A 24378-nucleotide genomic window follows, 5' to 3' on the forward strand; every position below is an offset into this window, starting at 1 on the left:
TGAACTTTCGCAGAGGTGAACAACTTGTGTTTCGCGCGCTCATATGACCTTAGCAGTTGCGAGCGCCGTAAAACCTTATACTACTACTACATTAGTAGACTTCAACATAACTTAAGGACCAGTAGCAAACACTCTGAGTGGTCTTCTTGGGTCGACCTGCACGTGGGTGTTCTTGGGCTGATCCAGTAGCTTGATGATGGCGCTGCCTCGGGCAGACAATGGCAGAGTAACACTGCAAGCCTTCTGGCAACTTCTCGGGCTCCAACTCCATCCTGCAGCCATGCCATAGCCTTGGCACGATGAAAGTCTCTCTCACCTTTCGTCTTGGTGGCATGTTGATGCGCCACTGGATTTTGAGCAAACGGCGGTTTTTTGTCACCAGAGTGAGCAGTTTGAGACCATACGTGTCTGTTTATGACGTGCACCAGAAATTTTAACTGAGGAATGTCCGCCGAGTCGTACAAAGTCGATTTAAAAAACTGCAAATTTGGCAAATTCCCCGAGGATGTCCGTGTTTTTCATGGCATTCCTTATGTTGGTCTGTATTAGAAAGATTGAAAATTGACTCATCACTTTACACCCCCCCCCCCCAACCCATAAAAATTTAGAATTTAAAAGAAACAAACGTATTGGGAAAACCAGTCTTTTCGAACTAACATTATTTACTACGTGAAGACGAGGAAACGTTTGAGATTGTACCATTGAAATGATCTCTCTTGAAAAAGTTTATGAGTGCTTTACATCGTGGGAATGCTTTTGAGCTCTGAATCTCAGGCATGTGAATAGTTTGCATTCTCTTCTCATAGTGGGTGGTAAGTGTCCCAAGCAAAATGCTACCTTGTATTACATCTTTCCGGGTTTGTTTCTTGCTAGGCTATACATTACCCTCTGGTTGTAGGGTACCATGAGTAGGTCCTACTTTAATTTTCCTGTTTCTGTGTTTTGATCTTGCTTTCACCTTCAAGATACTAATTTATGCTCATCTAAACAGCTGCATGTCTAATCATTACAACTTGGAGTTATGCCATGCAATATACACCTCTAAACCGTTACAAATTGTTAAAAAAAATTAACATCTCATTTCCTATTCTTTTATCGGATCCTTTGCACACCGTCATGGTGTCCAACAGAGTGAAGCCATTTATGTAACTAGGTTTAGCTTCGAGAAGGGTGGGGGGGCCAGTACTTTTCTCAAATGCACTGCAAGTTGAAATAGGACGAGAGTATAGGACGAGAGTCAAAGTGCCATATTTAATGATCTGTTACATAATCTATTGATATCGGTCTGACTTTTTGAAAACTGCCATCTGGTTGGGTTTTTTTATTTTATAGAAGTAGCATTGTTGGACTTATTCAGTGTATAGGTACTCTGCATGTTGCTCTGCACTCTACATTTTCCAGTGGAAGAGGGCAAATAGAAAATGGCAAAACATGTCCATGCTGAAGGCTGAAAATTGCCTCGTTCCTGGTATTTCACTCTGTATTTTGTTTCAGGCTACAGACTGTCCAACGAGACGTTGGGAAGGCTTGTCTTCAGATATGCGGATGAAAACGGCAAGATCAGCTTGAATAACTGCTTTGCTGCAATGGCCCACTTGATGAACACTCACAGTAAGTTCATGGGAGTTTGTAATGGTGGTGGGTTACTGAAACTGACTTAGATTTACAGTAAGTTTATGGGCAACTATACTGGGGGGGGGGGGGTTGGTTGTTACAGAAGCACATAAAATCATTTCATTCTTTCCTAGAGTAGCTCAGAAACTGAAACAGCACGTCAACGGAAATGATTCTGAAAATCTGATTTCAATTCCTCGGCCTGTTTACTTCATCTCTGAGAATTGCCTCATCATATTTGTTTTATTTAAAATGCGTTTGAATGTGTTATTTCTATGTCTGAGATATGGTTAGGTTCAAATTTTTCTTGTCACTGTATCGGTACATTTCTGTCACTTGTTATCTACAGATGTGTTCCGAGACACCCAGAATTATGGCCGAAGTATCCTGGGTCTTGAACAGGTTTGTCTTTCTCGCCTGTATCCTACTATTCATTTGCTGATTTAACGATTTAATTCGTAAAACTATTCATGACAAAGTAACAAGAATGAAAATGATAGTATCAATCAGTAGAATTTATAACTAAGAGAAATAACAAAGGATCGCTTTGTTTTAGTTTTTAGAATGCTCAGTGTGCTCCATAACTCTAAAATGTTACCTGCGCACGTGTTAATCAATGGGAAATACACAGTACAAGCTACCCCCTCCAACTTCCACTTTCTTTCTCACACATTCTCTCACACATTCTCTCATTGTCTCTTTTTCCGTATCTCAGCTTTCCCTCACTCTTGAATGTTTATGTCCATCTTTCAGTGGCTTGAGAGGACTTTGTTTCTCTGAGTGAGACGGTTGTGAATCGAGATGTCCCGAGCTTGGTAGCAGAATAGAGGATCACATCTCGGCAATTGTTCCAGATTCTCAAAAAGTGCCTGTACCCATTGTGGCTTGATTCAAATGTTTCAGCTTTCTATTGTTCATTTTTTTTATTTTTACAAGCCAGGCAGTCTTGGGTATTCTACTATTTTTTGCTGATGGGATTAGTATTCGGATTATCTCTTACATTGATAAAAAATGCTTTTGATAAATTTCTACGCAAATACAGAACAAGATTCAAAGCGGAATTAGGTTGAATTTGTTTGAGGGGTTTTTGTATTGGTACCAATTCACAAGGGAATTTTGGTTTCTCTTTTGCTCTTTGAGTCCTTGGTTGTTGGGGTTTTTTTTCCATTTAGATTTTGTCTGTCCTACGCACAAGTATTTAATTGAAAAAATTGATGTATGGTTATATCAGTTTGATATTAAGTCTTATTACTTTAAGCAACTATCTGCACATATTCACTGCTATGGTTTTTGCTAATTCTACTGAAATCAAATCTGTTGACTCATAATCTGTACAACTTCGTCTTAGTGATTTTTTTAAGCTGTGTATTCCAGACCCCTTCTGTTTTGCATTTCCAGGGATTTTTCTTGTTGGGTTTTGTCCTTTTCACATTTCATTTCTTGTTATATCTTGATTTTGACAGCCGGTACCTCTACAAAAGAAAATAATGGTTTAGTTTTTATTGCAAATTCTGACAGAGGTATGCCGATCAAAATGCCTAATCAAGTAAACAACTTTATTATGTCATTTAACTAGTAAAGCAATGCAGTATTACTGTCGTGAAGACAATAGGAATTGCTCATGAGTGAATATTTTGCTCAAAATGAGAACTTTGTCCAGTTTCTGTGTTGCTTATGTAATTTGACATGTTTTTGTACTGTTTATTTTGTGATATTTTCAGTGATGCAAAGTTTATCGCACCCTTCGTAGATTTCTTTGTTAAAACGTTACATGTGAAAGTCAATAGTTCGCTCGAGATATCAGTTTGTCAGTTGAATTGGACACAAAATGTATGAATATTATTACAAAGAAGTGTCTTTCATGTTACAACACTTGTTTATATAATAAAAGCATATCGGATTCGGTTTAATGAAAGACGATTGTTGTGAGCGTTGCTAAACGCAAGGACGTTAGCTGAAATTAAAACTATGGAAAGAAGCACCAAATTTGTTAGCTTCAGTTGTGTTAAATGACTTGTACTGTTATGTATGTACTGGTATCTTTGATATGAATGTTTAGGGTTGTTGCAGCTGCCCGCACACGACCTGAGTTTGATTCCCGCATCAATATTCCTCTTCCTGGTAGGTGAAAACCTGAGCTTGTTGGTACAGCCCGTGTTCGGATGACCTCCCAACACCAGATCATTTGACACTTACCCACACTTACATTCCTGCTAGACATATACAACATGTGGCGGTCACACACCTTTCCGGAGTCTTGGCGACCCGCCATTGTCCTTCCAATACCCAAACCTAACAAAGACCACACACATCCATCCAATCGCACACTAATCGCACTGACGAGCTGTCTATGTAAACTTATAGAAGAAGAAAAGATTCACAGGCGACTCATGTGGTTTCTGGAGACGACGGGCTCGCTGAGCGGTCTCCAGTGCGGATTGAGGAAAACCTATCCACTCTGGATCACTGGGTCATTCTGGGGACCTTTATTCACGAGACGTTCGCCAAAGGCCCCATGGTTGCTATCTTTTTTACCTAGAAAAAGCCTTCGTCACAACCTGGAAGTACGGCTTCTTAGAGATCTGCACGCTCTCGGCCTACGCGGTCACCTCCCTGCCTCCATTGGTAATTTTCTTAAAGAAATTGGTTCGTGTCGGATCCTCCCTTTCAGGTCCCCACCAACAGGAGGAAGGTGTTCCCTATGGAAGCAACCTTTCTCCTCTTCTCTTCGAAATTGAAATAAGACTCCATCGTTCATACCTCCAAAATAGCATAGACAGCTCGTTATACATTGACGACTTCCTGATATGCAGCCGTTTCAACAATCCACTTGAAAAGTGGGCAAATAATAACCGTGTCAAGTTTGCCCGTCAAAGACTGGCAGTGCACTTCTGCCGATCCGGGTAGACGTATACTGCAGCCAGATTTGACACTATACGAGGAAAGGATTCCCGTCCGGGACCAGGCTCGTTTCCTCGGCATTACATTTGACAAACTTGCATTCATCCCACACATAAAAGACCTTCGTGTGAGGTGACAGAAGTCATTAACGCTTGAAAAAAAATTGTCTCATCCGGAGTGGGGCGGGGACTCAAAACATCTTCACTTATGCATTTTCATAGTCCGATCTAGGCTTGACTACGGCTGTCAAGTCTATGGATCGTCAAAACCCCACGTCCTAAAAATGCTAGACCCAGTACAAAACTATTGTAAACCAAGGACTCCGCCTCGCCCTTGGTGCTTTCCTCACTTCTCCAGTGGAAAGCCTCCAGGCCGAGGCAAACATACCATCACATAACACTCAGACGCACACAACTCTCACTACAATACGCAATTAAACCGAGCTCAACACCAGAGAACCCAGCACACGACTGCATTTTCAGAACAAACCGAGATACCGTAAACAAATTAAAACCTCGGGGCCTGAGACAGAGTCCTTGCGGACCTCAAAAACATACTTTTCCAAACAAGATGTCTAACAATTTCTTTTCCCCGACCTACCTCAGTGACACTTCACCAGGGCAAAAGTAGACTTATAGCTCACCACAAACAACAAAGCAAGCATGAACACCAAAACATTTAAAGCAGAATACAAAAAAACTTACAGAAATACCCCGGTGCGGAGCTATTATTCACAGATAGCTCTAAATTGGACTCTGCTGTGGGAGCCACCCTCCGTTTTCTAACAACGGTATACACCAGAGGAGACTCCATCCCGAAGCCTCCATTTTCTCTGTGTAGGCCACTGCCATTAACATGGCACTGGACTCCGTAGAAAATTGCCCCCGCAAATCTTTCCTTATCCTATCCGACTGTTTTGCATCACCTCACTTACAAACTACGGTACACACTCTTAGGCGGACCCTCCATAGACGGCACGCGGCACATGACTTGTCGGCACGTGCCGTGCCACAGGCTAATACCCCTCACTCCATAGGCCATAGCACGACATCAGAACACAACACATCACAACCATGGATTCGTCTGAAGATACTGATCATGTTAACAATTCTAAATAATCGGAAAAAGAAGAGGAAAAAGCGGATCATGTGGTGCAGAGAACATTTTCTATTGAGGAGTAGTAGAGGAGAGTTTCATCGAACTTTCAGCTCCTTGATGAGACATAGAGATGTGACATTGTTCTTCAACTACCTAATAATGTCATACAGAACGTATGATGAACTGAAGAACCTAGTGCTTCCTCGTCTACAACCAATGGGTTGTAATTATCGGGAATCAACCGGGTTTTGGGGGTCCCAAAGAAGCGGTCGGTCTCTCACAAGTTCAATAATTTCTTTCTTGTAGTCATCCATTTTGGCAGCACACGACACAAAAAACGAGCAATGCAGCAAAGCAAGGCACGCAACGTTTCGCCGTGGTTGTGTCGTGCCGTCAATGGAGTGTTCAACTCTAAATGGTTGTGTTTAATTTTATTTCCCACGCGTGCCATGTGCTGTGTGTTGTGTGCCGTCTATGGAGGGTCCGCCTTACTCCCAAAAAATAGGTTGCAACTAAAAAAATACCCGCTTTGACTGAAACCGGGGGAAAATATCGTGTTCGCATGGCTACCTATCCATGTAGGCATCCGAGAAAACGAGCAGGTGGATCTCCTGGCGAAGGAATTCTTGTCCCCTCTGTTGAGCTAAACGACAAACACTCCCCCTCAGACTGACTTTACAAATTACATTTTAAAAACACCTCCACTCTGTGGGAGACACATTGGAAGATACAAATTAACAATAAACTTCACATCATGCCCAAACTGGGTCCACGAAAACCTTCCGGCCTCATTTTTTTACTCGATTACGCTTTGGACACACCTCCCTGTAACAGACCCCATTCACTAGACAGACGCTTGTACACATATCAATTCAGAGTAGGCTACTCATTTTACATAAATAAAACGAAAAAGATCAGTAGGCCTACTTTTTTCAATTGATTTAATTACAAAACTGAAGACTACAAGAGTAAGAAAACAACACATTTCAATGAAACCCACAAATAACATTAAATGAAACATTAACAAAAAGAAAAAAAAAAAAAATCCAAAGCACAATAAATAAGGTCCTCCTGATTAGCTTGTACAGTTCACAACCACTGTCTTGCTTTCAAATGGAACAGATATGCTTTTTTATATACAAGTTTAACATTGAAAGAAAAAAACCTTTCTTGAAATATACATATACATGCATAAATTTCATTTACGATTTTCAGCTGATGAATGGGCATCATGAGCAAACTATATTTCACATGTATCAATATGTTTTCACATGGAACGAAGCCACAAAGGGGCAGTCATGAGCAATTTTCTTTTATTGATCAGCGCTAGCACTGAATAAAAATATCACTGAAAATAATACAGTACACAAATATGTGTCCTATCATCATTGGCAAAATTCATAAATTGTAAAAAGGTTTCTCATTCTCAACAAAATATTTACATGCACATTATGAAGAGTTTCCATTGTCTTCACAAAACTAAATCTTAAGTTCCTCTTTTGATTAGGCATTTTGATTGGCCCCGAATACCTCTGACAGAATTTACACAAAGAAAAGCAATCAAACCATTAATTTTAGCTTTTTATAGCTATCGTCATTCAGGTGCTATTTACACCAAAGACTAAGCAAAATCACCATGCTTGTCACTGTATAAGCCATCAATTTTAGTCCCATGAAAAGCAAATATATGAGGAAAAATAATGCAGATTTTTTATCAACAACTGATTTCCAGAAACAACTTATTTTGTGAGCACCACCATTCTTGGGAGCCACGGAAGAGCAGATTATAGTTAATTTAAAAATTGCACTAACAATAAGCGACCACTCTGTGCAAGAGAATCAAAATAAATTTAACTCTGGTAGCCTGTACGTATCATAGTAAAAAAAATTACATGAAATGGACAAAAAAAACTGGGAACATACAATAGAAGTGAAAGAGAAGGGGTCCGGAATGCACCATAAAAAAGGCTTAAAGCACAAAGACAAAATTGTACAAAATGTAAGTGATTAGAATCAATTTCAGTAGAGTTACCAAACACAGAAAAGCAGAATATGTGCATCATATAGTCGGCTTAAAGTAACAAGACATTATATCCTCAAATTGGAATGTCGACACATCAATGCTTTTCAATCAACAAACACTTTAAATAAGAAATATATAAGTATGGGACAGACTGTAAATCTGAACGGAAAAAGAATTGCAACTGACAAAGAAAAGATGCAGGCCAAGAACTTAAAAACAAAAGAGTAAATGGACACAACCACTCAAATGAATTGATACTGATACAAAAACACGCAAAACAATTCAACATACATTGGCTCATTAGAACTTCTATTTTGACAATTCATGCCTTGCGTAGAACTTTCATCAAAACATTTTCTATCTGGGTAAGAAATGTGTCTCGTCACTGTGGAATCAGGTACATGTCAGTTTTTGGACATATAGGGCCTATGGATTTTTATTGATATCAACTTAAAGCCCAGAGTCGCTCAGAGTCTGTCTTGCTTTTGATTTAAAAAAACATACCCAAATACTTTGAACAGAAGTCAAAATATTTGCGATTAAAAGAGGTGGAGGTCGCCTGGTATCAGAGATAAAATTAACCAAGATAATGGCCCCCAAAGTTTGAGGACTTCAAAAGCCTGAATAATGTCCTTAGAAACTGTAAATTTAGAGTTTTTGGGTCTTTGATCAACCTTTTTTAAGTAAAAATCAGAACCGAAAGGCATTTTCAAAAGGACATAAATGGTGTGACCTACCATTGAGCCCCCCTAAAAAATGCATAATTATTGCCCGGGGAGCAGAAAAAAGTCCATTTCTTCAATTTCATAAATTTTAACTAGCGCCTGATTTCATCATGAAGCCATACAAAAAATTTCTGAAAATATTTTTTCACACCTCAGCATTACAATGGCTCATCTTTTAGAGGATAGAAAAACATTTGAGATTCTACCTACATTACAGGACTACCTAGTATCTCATCTGCTATCAAATGTTAATCTTAAACAACTCAATACTGTTCATTCTGGGTACACTTTCAAAAAATAAACAATTGAAAGGCTAAAGTCAAGAGTAAGGAAGGACAAAACATTGCCTGCTGTCACGGTTCAAAAAGAGGTGTTTTAAAACATATCTGCACATTTTAACAATTTATCGTATACATAAAACAAAGAAAAGTATGAAATGTTATACCACTACTGCTGGATCAGGCCGAACGCTCGACTCGGTCGTCTGAAACTGAAAACAAATACATTCATTTTTGAGGAGACTGAGTCGAGTGATTGACCCATCCGTAGTATTAGAATCTGTAAAAAAAAAAAAAAAAAGTCATATGATAATTACGATTTAGGTGTACATTTTTTAAAAATCCACAAACAAGAACATATTATTATCACAAACTAATTTCATTCCAAGAGGATTCCACCCCTCCAAAAAAAAAATTGCTCTTATGAGTTATATAAAACTAGTTTTAGAATGTATGTCTTCACACTAACAGAGAGATTATGCAGGTATTTTTAATATTTTACGGTTGATTACACTTTATATATAATCAGTGTTGTATTGCGGCAGTGGAATATGTGGCACTCAGTGAACTTTTAAAATGGACTTAGATGCTGGAGCTGAAGGGTGCATCAACAGCTGAGATCAATGTTTAAAACAACAAGTTGCAGTACAGCTTACAGACACTGCACACTTATTGTTGTTTTTTTCTGGAGATCTGCACCCTCCACACAATGTTCATCATCTTTAACAGTGTTATTGACAAAAAGTAGATTGGTTATTCTCAATACAATTAATGTTTAGAGTACTTTCTGCAAGGAACTGTTAATTCTTACAGAAAATATGAGACAATGAGACAGCTGATCTTCAAAAGAGTTGATTAGATTTTGTTTGACTAAATTGAAAACAGACAAAAATCCTGCTCAAAACTGAAAGTTAAATAAGGGATTAAACCATTCTAAATAGGTTGTAAGCAGAGCATTTTGAAAATGCTTTAAAATGATCTGGTAAGTAAATTTATATATTCATATATAACAACATTATCTGTAATACATCGTATTGAATATTATTCCAAAAGCAAAAAAACTCCAAGGAATATATCAGTACAAATCAACATTATCACATTCATATGGCATTCAGACAAAAATAAGATTTTTAAAAACCCACTATATAAACAGTGAATGGCAACAATGTAACAACACACAAGTCGTTACATTTGGAAAGTGATTATCAAATTCTGTAAGCATGGAAAGAAGCTAATTATGGCAAAGACTTCGACTTTCAGTGGGCTGTGCACTATTTTGACACTTCCAGATTTTAGCAGGATCTTCACAATGTCCACTCCTACTCCATCCAATTTCCCTAGGGATAAGTCAGTTTGCGACAACAAGATTCAATTGTTCAAGAACAACCATGTGATGTTTTCTGGGTACAAAACAATCCAGTATCTTTCTTAAGAGCCAGAACTGAAACAGACATTGGCAATCATGGTTCACCACTCCTTTCTCTGCTCAGATCGATGCTCTTTTTAAAAAATGTAAATTTATCATGGTCTTTTCCCTTTGTCCATCAGATCAAGTTCTCCAAGTAAGTACATCCAATAAAGGCAGAAATGAGTTACAGGCTAACTAAATTTTTGTTTAAAAACCTGAGGGTTCTCATTTCGGTCTCAATAACAAAAATACCAGGAACTCTGATCGAAGCACTTATGTTGTTTCTTTCAATAAAGAAAGGTTAAGAAATTAAACTTTTCATGGTTCTCACTTAGATCAAGGCCACTGCTCAGAGGTCCATAATTACCAGAACCATTTTCACAGCGCACACATCATGTACTACTGAAGTACATTCTATTCACGTAAAATTTAATGTCCTTTCGTCGAGTAAAGTCAGCAAGCCTCATTTCCCTACCCCATCCAATCTTGCAGATCATGCAAGTCAAATTCGCACACAGTCCACATAAGAGTTGTAGAAACTGTAAAGAATGGTATGGCTTGTTTAATAAACAATAAACTGAACACAAATCAACTTAAGATTATTATCTAATACTGACATCCAAAGGGGTGTGGAAAGTAACAGAAGAATATGAGAATACATGAGACAAATTTTCATACGACTATGAAAGTAAATATTTTTAGATCATTGTAAATTTCTAGATAAACATTGACCAAATCACAGTATAATACTAATTTAACCTTCATTCTTTTGCATCACATTTACTTTATCCTTGGATTCAAGTCCATGGTGCTATATGTTCAATATCACTAGTAAACTAAAAGTTCATCCTTGGCAGCCAAATGATTCTTTAAAATGTATAAATACTTATAAACAGCTGTTCAAACCAAAGGCTGCTATACAAGTCAGTGAAAAAATAAGTGCTGTCCTGAAAATGAGATACAAGCATCCTGACTGCTCATTTTTTATTCAGACATAATATTCCCATACCATATTTCTAAGTTTGATTTGTTTACAAGTTTGAAAACAACTTTCGATTACAAAATAACCTGCATGTCAACGAAGCCAGTTAAGTCTCATCCACACCAAGCAGATTGAGCAAGATTTCAGAGACCCTATACAGGCACATCTACCAGAAACAGGCTAAGGAACCTGCCATTTCTAGAGATATTACCAAAAGTATTGAGTCTTGAATGAGGTAAAATAATTCAGCCAACAAAGAAGTGGTGGCCTCAAATCCACACAATGAACCTACAAAATGCGAAATGATATATATAGAATTAATGCCCCTTGCAACACTGTAAGGTTATTTAATTAAGAGGCATGACTTCCGAATTTAACATCCATCTCCGATAGGACGGAGTCGAAAGCAAAAATTCATGCAAAGCGCCTTTCCCTAGAACACAAGGTTGGACTGAGTTGAGTGTCGGAGCCCAAACAAGTCATTTCATGGTTACAAGTGCGGTAGCCATCCCGATGTTACAACGAAACTACCATAAGAAAAAAACCAGTAGAATGTTAAAGGCTTCTGGAAACCTTACTATGTCCAAAAAGTGAAAAACTGAAAATTGACACTTTGAACTAGTGCTACAATGTGCACAGGCACTTCCTGAGAATCTGAAATTGTTGCAGAGATATAGTCCTCTGTTCTGCTACCATGCTCTGGTCATCTCTGTTCACAACCGTCTCGTTCAGAACACCAATGTATTGTCCAGCCACTGAAAAACATTCAGATATAAACATTTGAGAGTGGGTGAAAAGGCAAGTGAGACAGAGTTATTAAGAACGAGATTGGAAGACAGTGAGGGAAGGGAGGAAACTGTAAAGAGAAAAGAGTGTGTTTGTGGGAGGGGAAGGGTGTGTGTGTGTGTGTGTGTAGGGGGGGGGGGGGGGGTGATTGTGAAATGTTTTCATGTTCATATACGCATTTGCAACAGAAGACTAAGTGTGCAGGTAAAGTCTATAGTAAGCACATTAAGCATTCTAAAGGCCAAAATGTGGTACATAAAAGCAATCCATAATCCATTATTATTACATTCACAGATATCATTATCATTTATTACTTTCATTATTTCATTAATAATTACGACTATATTTTCATCATTATTGTTATCATAAAACAGTAAGCTTCACTAAATGAGAAGGATATAGAAGAGGAATGCAAGTTAGAAAAACATACTTGTGCAAGATCAAGGGTAGCTTCGCCATCCTTTTGGATATCATGGTATACATCTGTGGATAACAAGCGACATGTAGTTAATAAATGGATACAAACACAATCCAATTTAATTAACCAGAGTCAGATTAAAATGATAGTAACAGTGACAATGACAAGAAACTGGAAAGAAGTAGACCACACCAGAGTGACCATCTACCTCCTCCTTGATAGAAAATGTCTAAACAAGTGCTCATTCATGTTTGTAAATATTTTTAAAAGTCAAACAAAAACTTTGGACTGAGAATCATTGTGATGAGACTAATAATAGTTAGTGAGATGAAGTGAATGGGTTCTGATATATAAATCAATTTCACTCATAATCATCGTTGTTGTTGTTGGTTTTAGCATCATTGTTATAGCCGAGTGACTCGAGGCAATAATGTAGTCAAATAACTATCTCTATTTCAGATGCTCCACAGTCGACTTAAAAATTCCTTCTCCGCCACAGGTAAAAGTTCTCATAAACTTACTGTTATAATAAGTCTTCCAAGTCAGTTTCAGTAACCCACCGCCATTACAAACTCCCATAAACTTACTGTAAGTCTTCATCAAGCGGGCCATCGTAGCCAGAAAGTTATCCAAACTGATCTTGCCGTTCTCATCTGCATATCGGAAGATAAGCCTTCCCAAAGTCCTGTTGGACATTTTGTAACCTGAAATATTCCAGATCCAGCATGAAATACAGTCAAACTTGCTCTAACAATGGCCTCCTGTAAAGACAATCACCTGTGCAAACGGCTTCTTCCCATTTCCTCCTTGCGTATTAAAAAAAATTATAGCGTCACTATGTAATACTGCCACCAGTCTAATTCAGTCACTTTTCTCCTCAAGAATGGATGGCCATATTAATAATAATAATAAAAATAATAATAATAATAATAATAATAATAAAAATAATAATAATAATAATAATAATATATAACATTTATTTTAAAAAGTGGCTCAATGTGCTTTACATTGGAATACCCATTTTTCAAAAAACCTTTCTTACTATTTCCTTTCTTCTCATGCAATATATATTAATGCACACACACCCACACACACACACACACACACACACACACACACACACACACACACACACACAGACTATTTTCATCCAGACACAGGAACAGAACAACTATAATGAAAAATAACGTTAAAAGCTTATGAAGTATAGGCCTGTAGGAACAGAAAATGTTTAAGATGTCTTTTGAAGCTATCAAGTGTTTTTATTTGTCTTAGTTTCATGGGTAATCTGTTCCACAAAAATGGACCAAGATATGAGAAAGATCTCTCTCCATATGATTTGTATGATTTTACAGGTGTCACAAGTAGGGTGTTATCGTTTGATGATCTTAGGTTTCTCCCTGGCTTATATTATACAGTCTCAACTGTGCTTTAGAAAAAAAATGTAATGTACAGCCATCTGTGTTGACAACATCTTTTTATATCCGCACAAGGCCCAACCATTTGCCCTAATCCACTGGAAAATGATACATGTTGAGCACTAAACACTGAATAATCTAACTATGCTACAGATGCCAGTTTAAAAAGTAACAAAGCGATATCATGCGCAGATCATTATACAATGGAATCCTGTTATAACGAGAGGGAGGGGACTGGAGCAAAATGTCTGTTATAGCAGGATTCTCACTATAAGAGATCCAGTAATAAATTCAAGGGAAACTGTAAAGTAGGCCTAATCTATGAGTTAGGTGTTCTGTTTATTTCCTTTTGCTATCTCCCCTGATTACGATTTTGTTTCAACATGACCTCTAGGTCTTACTTGATCAAAAATCGAATCATGTTTCTTTCTCTAGCGCTAGATCTAGCAATGTGGACTGACAGCTCGACGTTGGTGATCAGAAAGGAAGGGCTCTGGGCTAACTCGCCCGCTGTGTTTCCCCCCACCCCACCGCACCCTGTGGTGCATTCTGTCTGCTTGCGCACGTTACACATTCGCTCCTCCATCCATCACATTGCTGTGACCTCTCCACCCCCGCATCGGAGAAGTGACTGAGAGGCATGGTAGGCCTTGATAATATAAACTAGGCTTACACTGGCATATCAAACGATGTGTTCTGCTTGTCTGCGCATGCCACACCCTCCCTACTCAGTTGCTCCGGCCTTCATTGTTGACGCACATGGGCTCTCCTATTCTTTGTTTCGCGAGATCACCAACAGGTTTCTCAACTAGCGAGGTTTTACGTTATGTAAAATTGGCCTATGCACTGTGCACAACAGCAGCAATATTCCGCTATAACCGACTCGCATGTTCGTCTGATAGCGCTATAGCAGTATTTTATTTACAAAGGTAAAGAGGAGAAAAAAACGGGGCTTCAGAGTGGCGTCTTTATAACAGACTTCTCGTTTTTTCCGGACTCGTTATAAGTGGACTCCACTGTAGAATGATAGAATGAATTATTAACTTGTCACCTCAATTCTTTCTGTACATCCATAGCAATTTCCCCACTGACTCACCTTACAATGCATTATTTGGGACTTTGGTCCCCCTAGTAAACTCATCCAAATTATCCACTCTTCATGGGGCCATATCTGAGTAAGTGTGACATTAGGCACAAACTCCTTTCAAGAATAAGGGGGGGGGGGGTCCAAGTTAACTTTTCCCGTTATTTTTTTCCCTTGTAGTGGTATTGTGGTGCACATTGCCATACTTCAACCAAAAAACAGAGAGATGCAGATGAGTAAATAGACTCCCACTGATGTAATAACTGTCAATAACTATAAGTAAAAAGAAAGATCAAAACACAGAAATATTAGATGGAAGCTACTGACCAAACCACCTTCCCTCCCTCCCCATAAGCACTCGATCACCTCCCCAAAATCACTCTAGAGTTACGTATTAATATATATTTCACCCAGAAATAAAAACAGCATAATAGAAACAATGAACAGAAGGAAAAGGCTTAAACAACACCTCAGAGCACAGCTCAAGCTGTGTGCTATCTTGTATTGACTCCAATTTCCCACTTTTGACATTTTTGTCATATCTGCCAATGCAACTGAAAAATTGTTCCTTTTAAGCCAAAAATTATTGCGGTTAATTAATGCAGATGCTCCGAAGGATTTTATATCAATTTTAAATAAACTCCGATTTTGTTTTCATGACTTGCAGTGCTGTTATCCTGATTTAGATAAAAGCCACATTTTTTGTGGCATTTTACATGCTCTGACGATCACAAAAGTGCCTCGGGATCTGTGGCAAAAGCCGACAGCAATAACTTGTAAGCACACAAGTTAGCTAAAGGTGTTAATCTTTTGTTACGGAACGCAACTGCATTAACTATATGAAAAATATTACAAAGGCTATTAACCACGCTCCTTTCACTGTTTTGAAAATATGATAGCATAGACAGAGGGCAACAAACACACTAACAATGTCATCACTTAGAAGCAGCCCCCATGTGATTTTTCAACATACTTTTATTAAATGCTCGGGATGAAGAAGACGACTAAATTTCTGGTTACTCAAATGCTAGGAGTTGGTAATGAGGATTGTGTCCTGCCCCCCCAGGACAGCCTGGCAGGGATCCAAAGTAAGTTCCAAACAAAAAAAGAAATACATTTAACGCTTAAAGTTAACATCTACAATATTTCCAACATTAGAGTATCATCATCATTATCATCACCATCGTCATCATGATCATCATTATCATTATCATCCTCATCATCACCAACTAAAAATTCCCCTTTTTCTTGTTTAGTTTTTCTTGTTTCTTTTTTTCTTGAAATGTAACAATTTGCATCATGTCGATATATTTTTACGCAACCTACAAATATCGGCACCTAAATCAGGACATGTGACAAAACAACAAAAAAAAAGATAAAAGCCACAGAAATTGAGGTGATTCAAGATAATATTATATTCATGAACTGAAAACCTATTTCACTGCAAGTGAATGCGAACTTCTACATTCACACCATGCATGCACTACAAGACCGGAAACACCTTTAGAGAAAAGTTTTTGTTTCAGAGCATGACCCTCCATTCCCACAATAAAATAAGTAAATCTGCTCCACAGTAAAGTGTATTCAACACATTGAAGACTGATCGCTTCAACAGATACCACCTTAAAAATCTTAACTATGTTTTTCAGATTGTTTTAGGAAAAGAATGCAGAAGCAGATGAGCCATTTTCAATGTGGGCAGTTTTCAATCTTTCTTAATACATTAGCATACTCATTTCTTGCACATTCATTTTTACTTTTTGCATTATCTCTTTCAAAACATTACTGCCCAAGCCTTGCACAAAGCAGAGGCATTCTTACGTCAAAGAAATTAAATAGAAAAAAAAAACCTGCAGCCCAAAAGTCAAAACAAAGTAAAGGTACTCACCAACACCATTTATTGCCGCTCTCAGCTCTCTCGAATTCAAAAACCCTGACTGATTGATGTCAAACTGGTAGAATGTTTTCTGTGGATAGGGGGAAATAGAAATGTGTAATTCATTAAGCTGCAGCTCCATAAGCTTAATTAAGATATATGGTTTATATATAAATTTGAGAGTGAATGTGTCTGTATATTTGTTTGAGAGTACGTGTGTGTGTTTGTGTATGTGTGTGTGTGTGTGTGTGTGTGTGTGTGTGTGTGTGTGTGTACGTGTGTGTGTATGTGTGTGTGTGTGTGTGTGTGTGTGTGCATGTATATGCATGAATGTGTGTTCATGTCTGTTATGCATGTGTGTGTGTGTGTGTGTGTGTGTGTGTGTGTGTGTGTGTGCGTGTGTGTGTGTGTGCATGCGTGTGTGTGTGTGCGTGTATGTGTGTGTGTGTGTGTGCGTGCATGTGTGTGTGTGCCCAAGTATGTGTGCAACTGCAATTTAATTTCTAGTTCAAGTTCTGTGAATAATTATTCTTAAAGACTGCAAAGTCACACCGCACACTCTAAATGTCTTATCACTTTTTATTACAATTTATCACATTCGTTTTGTTTTAAAATTCCTGAAGCCTCTAAATGGCACTTTCCATTGTCTGTGGGTTTGGTGTTTTGCCATTGGTAATAGAATACATAAGTTCTGCCAGATTGGCTCTGATAGGCTGGGCCGAAGCAGCCTGCCTCCTAAATGATCTAATTTTTTCAGATTGGAGTGTAAAACATCTACCCCAGTGACCATAATACTCCAAATCACAAGGAAACAGCATACCTTCCAACTGCGTAAGTGATGCCACAAGAACTGAAACTCATAGAAAGACAGTTTACCACTGCCATCAACCTTTAAATGAGTTAAGAAAAACTTCTTTCTGTCCGTCAGTCTTCAAATAAACAAAGAAGTTTCTGATTGAAATACATTGTTACATTTTTAAAAAATTTTTTACCAAAGAAATGAAAGAAAGTCCATGATGAAATATTATTTTCACAGACAATAATTATTATTATCTCATGCCTAGTAATACATTAGGAGAGTAAAGTGATTTTTTAAATACAGTAGAGTCTGCATAACTGAAATCTCCTGACCACCAAATTTTCTTCGGTCTATACAATCCCAGTGCCAGTGATGTCATAAAATCTTGGCAATTGTAGTGACTACTTTAAACAAATAGATATTTTCAAGAGTGAACAAAGGATACATCCATCAAACTGACGAAACTTTTGCAGGCATCAATACTGACATCGCGATGCAAGGGCTCTGAGGGGTAAAAAGAAAAGAAATTAAACCTCACAGACAACATTTCATACAGAACTAATTAGACTAAAAGTAAAGGCTTCAATCAGCTGAAAGCACTTTTGGTAGAAATTCTGAAAAATAGAATAGTACTTGACGGTTACCATGCAAGTTCCACAATGAACACTGTAAGAAACAAAATCAAATAATGGTTCAGAATAATTAATGCTGATGGATGAAATAAATCTAAGCATCACAAGCGCAAAACAACACAAATATCAGTCTAGATGGTAGAGGCAAGGCTAGTCTTGGATGGAAAGGCCAAGTTGTATTACATTCCTACCTTTCTTCAGTCCTTCCTTTATAGCCTCCTTCAACTCGAAAGCATCCACTACCATGTCCTGAAACAGTTTCAAATAATACCTTATTTCAAACAGAAGTGGACTCAAGTTATAACTACGAAGAAACAAACATTTTCATTTTATAAATGGTAGCTTATCAGATCCCTCTGCACAAGTCATAAGTTGAAGAAAATGTTGCTGATTTTTTTCTGCTCAACTGAAAGGTTAATATAAACAACAATATATTCTATACTTCTCAGATCAATCAAAACAAAACCAAAGTAAAACCAATTAGCTCATACGATACAACAGGTGAAAAAAGTTCACTTATAATGCATCCCATTTAAGAAAACAAATATAAACCTCATAACCTCACCATGAGTAAATCATTCCACTCACATACAGAATACGGACAGCACAGCTACTAATAAAGCTTTATTTATTTCTACTTTACAGCTCCAGCGGCCATCTGGGTTGGAGCCCTTCAGCCTGTCAATATGGCAAAGAATTTACAGGTTTTTATCAGCTGCATTTTGTTGCTATGAAAGCTCAAGTTGCTTACCTCTCCAGAAACTCTGTAAAAAAAGTTCTTGAAGGTTTCCTCTTGCTCTTTCCATTCTGGAGACGGTGTTGGTGCAGGAATGTCTGGTACCTCTGGTTTCTCATCGAAATACCTGTTAGACATATCAAAAGTGATGAAATTATGCAAATAGCTTTGAAATCTTAGTCTTTGTTCCATGATAACTAAAAAACAAAAACTGAATATTCTTCTAAAATCGCAAAAGAAATTTAAAAAGCTGCACTCATATCTTCTTTTTAGTTTTAGTAGAGGTTTTACGGCGCTCGCAACCACATAAGCTCATATGAGCGCCATCTCATATCTTCAATATCATGATTTTTTAGGAATTCAGATTAACAATGCTACTATTTTTAACCATGCTTTATTACAAGCAGGTTTAGAAATATTAAACGGAAGAATAGCAAGAGTAGACCATACTGGGGACTATCGTGGCCTAGAGGTGAAGGTGTGAGCCTCTCATTCAAAGGTCCCGGGTTAGAATCCGGGTAGTGACAGAAAAATTTTCTTCCCTAAAATTGTCTCCTTTCACCTCTTTCTGCTCTCTAGCAATGTTCTGTCGTCTGCTTTCGTCTCCACTGTTTGCCCTCACCCCCTCACCTCCTTTGCCCCTTCCTCTGGGCTCCTGACTCTTTCTGCAGCCTTTCTACTGCTACTCTTTGGCTCCTTATTGCTGTCTTTCAGCCACACCCCTGATCTTCTGGTAGGAAAGATCCATACCTTCTTGGACAGGGGCGAAGAATCTTGGAGGTCCCGTGTGCACGTTGCGCACATTAAATATCCCTTGGTGGTCTAAAATCGATAAGAGTAGGCTTTGGCCGCCACCCGCGCAAAATCCAAAATTTCGTACCAACTGAAAATATTTAACGTGTCCCGCATGCTCATATGACCTTATGCAGTAGCGAGAGCTGTAAAACACTTACCAAAAAAAAAAAAAGCAGTCCATACATGAGCTGTGCCCATATGACTTGAATATTCAACATTAATATTCTTCTGCTATTCACACCTATTTGAAGAATGGTAAAACATACTGAATTTCATGTGACTTTTATAAACACTGGATATTTGTCTTATTTTTCTCAACCCCTCCTAAAATTAGAGTACATATTATATCTATAACCAATGAGGTAAATACAGAATTGTGTCACAAACTTGTGGAATCAGGCTCTCGTAAATTTTTGGGCAAGTGGAATTATTGGTGTTATCTAAAAGCTTGTTTATTTGTCTTGCTTTCGATGAAAAAAATGCCCTTTCATCTTGAATAGAAGTCGAAATATTTGCGAATGAAGGAGCAGATGGTGGCTTGGTTTCAGAGGTAAAATTAGTGAGGAAATGGCAGCCAAAGTTTGGTGACTTCTAAAGATTGAAAGTCCTTGAAAACTGCAAATGTACATTTTCGTGCCTCCAATAAACATTTTTCAGTAAAATCAACACAGAAATGTGAGCCAAAAAAAATGTCCCTGGTCCTCCTTGATAAATTCCTCTATAATTACCTCTATAAAACAGAACCTGTTATTCCTGGAAACGAAATGTTTCCCTTCGGAGGCTTTTCACCCGCCCAAGACAGAAAATGGTTTGGCAGCTCAAACTTTATTTGAAACATAACTCCCAAATTTGGTTCCATTCACACTAATCTTCACACCAGGCCAACAAGACAGGGGGGGGGTTAAAGTAGACCATGGTAGTGGATGCTTTCGAGTTGAAGGAGGCTATAAAGGAAGGACTGAAGAAAGGTAGGAATGTAATACAAGGCCCACCAATCACTATCAGCACACACAAGAGATTCCACACGACTTACTCCGCAACATTTCCTTTCTCAAAGAAGAATCTCAGGTAAAAGCCAGCCTCTTCATCTGCATCCCAAGTACTCGGCACAACAACATATTCTCCAGGCTCCAAGGTGAGGCGTTTGGTGATCTGTCTTATGTTGATGTATGACCCAGAGGTAGCGATGGCCCGATGAGTTTCAAAGAACTCTCTCCTCAGTGGAACAGAATAACCTCTTTCATACTGAAACAGAGGAAATGGGAGTAATTTTAGAATAATAGATGTGCTTCACAGGAAGAAGTAAAGAAACACAGAGAGAGAGAGCACTTGCAAATCAAACGACAGGTTCCTGAACATCAAACAATTTTCACTTCAGTTGAACGGAATATAGGCTAGAGGTGCCAACTGGTTATAAAAAATATCTCCAGCCCTATGGAAATGCGCAAGCAAGGACTCAAAACGTAAAAATAATATTGTCTAGAACATTTCGTATCAAGACTATTTTAACCTAAAGTGCAATAAGACGGCAATTTTAGATTTTCAGGAATTAAAATAATACAGTGTTATTCAGTGAAGTTACCTGGTACACATTGAAGCCAATGTACAAAAACTTCTCTCCCTTCTGTTTGATTTTCCTCCGATCCTTCTGCATAAGTTGAATAATAGCACTGCACACATTGTCGTCATCTTCATCTGTGTCCTCAAGCTTCAGGAAGTATTGGGGGTTGGACCAGTGTGCTACCGGAAAAAGAAAGAAAAGGTGACAATTGCTATCTATACACTTTATTTTTCCAAAACCAGTTTTATATTGCACAAATTATGGTATTATTCAGAGACTGTGAAAGGGTATATCTTCTTTTCTCTCATCTCAATCCTACTTATATTTTCCAAATTCTTAAGTCCTCAGTCCTTTTCTAAAAAAAGTGTGACAAAGATGAAAATATTATCATGCTTCCTTTAGAGTACAGACATCTATTGGCACCAGACAGGAAGCAAACATACCTGTGCTTCTTTATCAGTTAAATTCAAAATATCAGAAACTGTCATTTCCCACAGAAACTTAGGACCCACCACTTATATAGGCTATATAAGTACTAGCAGTGCATTAATTTTACCCCACCAAAATAAGATATAGTGGTCTTGAGTTGCCTTTTGTTATTGCTGTATAAATACATAGTTCTGTAGTTTTACCTGGACAAGAAGGTCGCCCTCCAGCATTGAAATGCTTTGTCCATTGTCCGTGATGCTCCACAGTGTGCCATTTCCTCTCAAAATCTACAGGTGAGTCCGGTGTCAGGTTACAAATTACCACATTGTCAAAGTTGTCTTTAAAGTCCTCAAAGTCCATCCTACAACACAAAGAAAAGAGTTAATGTAAAAAACGTTCAGCAATATCTAAGTATAGTGTAAGCAACATTATTTATGGTCTCTAAACTTGTCTCTCCCTTTCATATCTGACCTCCACATCAAAAACTACAAAAGATGAGACTAGCAACAGTTACAAAGCTGAAGCGCATACCAATTTCTAGAAAAGCTATTATTATCTAAAACTAGAAAAGACTACGACAATTATAAAGAAATAGTACACACTTATTTAGCACAGCTAGCAACTCTTCTCAAAATCTTTTTAAAAAATGAAGCTGTACATTTCACGTTCCCATCAACACAATTTAGATTACTGAGCAGGCAACTTCTTTGAACATGCTTGTCAGGGCCAACCCAGGCTTCAAGGAATACAATTTCCAAACATAAAAGCTGAGATACTTGATATCAATTTTCTTCTCATGAAAATCTCAACTCACGCCTTCTGCATGCTATGGCGAGGAGCTAAACCGTTACACCACAGAAGTCCCTTAAATCCTTTTTCCTCCACATGACAAAATACTGTGCTTTTCGGGCAATGTTCAAGATTCTGGGCCCAGAATATATTGGAGCTGTTTGCTGAGTGTTTCTTTTAAAATAAAATTAACACAAAATAGCACATTATAAATGGTTCATTTGTTAAGGGCTGAAAAATTTGACATGGCGGTCAGAGAAAAAAGAAGAATGAAAAGAAGGTAAAGACCACAAATATCAGAGAAAATATTACCCTTGCAAAAGACGACTTAGGTGTTCATAAATTTTATTTCATTATCATCATTAAAGGGGCTGCACTAGCTGTTTGGGCACACTGAGTCTGCTCAATGAGTCCCTACTCTACCCTCCCTCAGTACATTTGTGTCTATCAATTGTCAAATAGATTAAAAGCCCTACTACACATTAATCAGGCTGCTAGATCAAACCCCCCATTAATACTTATAGTACTGAAGGCTCATATAGTGAAAAACCCTCAAGTATAGCTGAAGCCGTGGTAGAATTTTTTTTACTTAAAAAAACCTTGGCAGCCCAAGAAACATACTTTAAAAATTCATAGAGGTTCATCAACCATTCAGCTATTATATAGAGTGACTTCCTTTGGTATTTACTTCAGTTCAGTGGGTCCGTTCGTTGTTTAATTATGTTTAGAGTGCCTGGTCGCATCGACGACTTAAGTCGCCAGCGGTAGTAAGAGCATACTACGTCCTGGTGACTATAGTCGCCGACAGTACTGTAAGTGTCAAAGACACTTGGTGGGAGAGCAAATTATTTACATCCCCACCCCAAACCCACCATCTGAGAGATAAAAACAGATACAGAAATGAAAGACTTACCAGAACTCTCCATCATCTCTCTTGATCAACCCAAGTTTTTCTCTGTCACTGGGAGAGATCTGCTGCCACTCTTGTGACCTGGACAAAATCAAGCAAAACAAACAATTAAAAAAGTATATAAAAGTTATCACTTTTTTCGCTTTGCCCACCCTGAACTATTTAAGGTTTACTTCTTGAGGCACCAGCTGTCTATGTTTTCGTACTATTTCTAAAAAGATAACACCACCTTTTAAGTAAATTGGGGGAAACTCTCATTGTTAGCCTTATCTACTTCATTTTCTTAAATTTGTCTTACTGCTCCACATTTCTGAGGATTTGAATGATAGTCAGTGGTAGAATACAAAGTGAGGTATCACTTTGATCCCTGCAAAAAGTAGACACGTCTCACCATTCACTCCATCTGCCTTTCCATTCCTTGTGATCTCCATGTGGGTTTCGAACTCTAATCAAAGTCACTGGATACTGTCCATGCATAATCTAAAAAAAACAAAAAACAAAAAAACAATTATAAACATAGTTTACTTACCTTTCCCTTACTTTTTTTGTTGTTCATATTTAGTAACAAAAACACAATACAACTCACTGATTGGTACATATCGAGTTGTTTGAAAGTCAATAAGGTCACAGTAGCTGTCTGTAAGTCAGCTGAATTTACCAGCATTTCTCCAGGAGAGGAAAACAATAAAAGTAACAGTGGAGATTAAAATAGGAGCAGTTTCCAAACTACTCGCAAACTTATTAAACAGACTCTCTGAACAAAGCAAACCCTCATCCCCCCCCCCCTACCCCTTTCCCCAACAATCCAGAACAGAGATTTAACTAATCAATACACATTACAAACAAAATGTGCGGATCACACTCACACATACACTCATAGTTTCATTCATTAACCTCCTCCCTTTCCCACCTGAAGACATATATGTAGAAGACAAACACACACAAGTAGTCAAGCAGATACACACACAAAGTTTTGTCAAATCTATTCCCCACACATATCATACACATTATATATTTACACATATGCACATACATACAAAGATCCATGTTCAAATACACACATATGCTCAAACACACATACACACACACACACACACACACACACACACACACACA

The 24378-nt window shown here is 38.0% G+C and overlaps 2 protein-coding genes across 2 annotated transcripts in view; one reads left to right on the top strand and one right to left on the bottom strand.

The window, feature by feature from the left end:
• LOC101854817 (calpain-A) overlaps positions 1 to 3595 on the top strand; it is a 24293-nt gene extending 20698 nt beyond the window's left edge. Inside the window, exons 16-18 of the mRNA XM_005105697.3 lie at positions 1495 to 1611; positions 1964 to 2016; positions 2368 to 3595. Coding sequence (XP_005105754.2) covers positions 1495 to 1611; positions 1964 to 2016; positions 2368 to 2394 — 197 coding nt within the window. The 3' untranslated portion in view covers positions 2395 to 3595. The remainder of the gene's footprint in view (positions 1 to 1494; positions 1612 to 1963; positions 2017 to 2367) is intronic.
• Positions 3596 to 6536: 2941 nt separating this feature from the next.
• Positions 6537 to 24378, bottom strand: part of LOC101855044 (calpain-9) — a 25736-nt gene continuing 7894 nt past the window's right edge. The window contains exons 6-18 of the mRNA XM_013086620.2: positions 23654 to 23742; positions 23266 to 23343; positions 21767 to 21924; positions 21156 to 21313; positions 20607 to 20818; positions 18794 to 18905; positions 18234 to 18291; positions 17856 to 17914; positions 17432 to 17500; positions 16624 to 16702; positions 12821 to 12937; positions 12246 to 12298; positions 6537 to 11784 (exon numbers count right to left, since the gene is read on the bottom strand). Of these exons, the coding sequence (XP_012942074.1) occupies positions 11758 to 11784; positions 12246 to 12298; positions 12821 to 12937; positions 16624 to 16702; positions 17432 to 17500; positions 17856 to 17914; positions 18234 to 18291; positions 18794 to 18905; positions 20607 to 20818; positions 21156 to 21313; positions 21767 to 21924; positions 23266 to 23343; positions 23654 to 23742 (1269 nt within the window). The 3' untranslated portion in view covers positions 6537 to 11757. The remainder of the gene's footprint in view (positions 11785 to 12245; positions 12299 to 12820; positions 12938 to 16623; positions 16703 to 17431; positions 17501 to 17855; positions 17915 to 18233; positions 18292 to 18793; positions 18906 to 20606; positions 20819 to 21155; positions 21314 to 21766; positions 21925 to 23265; positions 23344 to 23653; positions 23743 to 24378) is intronic.

Source organism: Aplysia californica, unplaced genomic scaffold (genome assembly GCF_000002075.1).
Source record: "Aplysia californica isolate F4 #8 unplaced genomic scaffold, AplCal3.0 scaffold00486, whole genome shotgun sequence".
Classification (NCBI taxonomy): Eukaryota; Metazoa; Mollusca; class Gastropoda; order Aplysiida; family Aplysiidae; genus Aplysia; species Aplysia californica.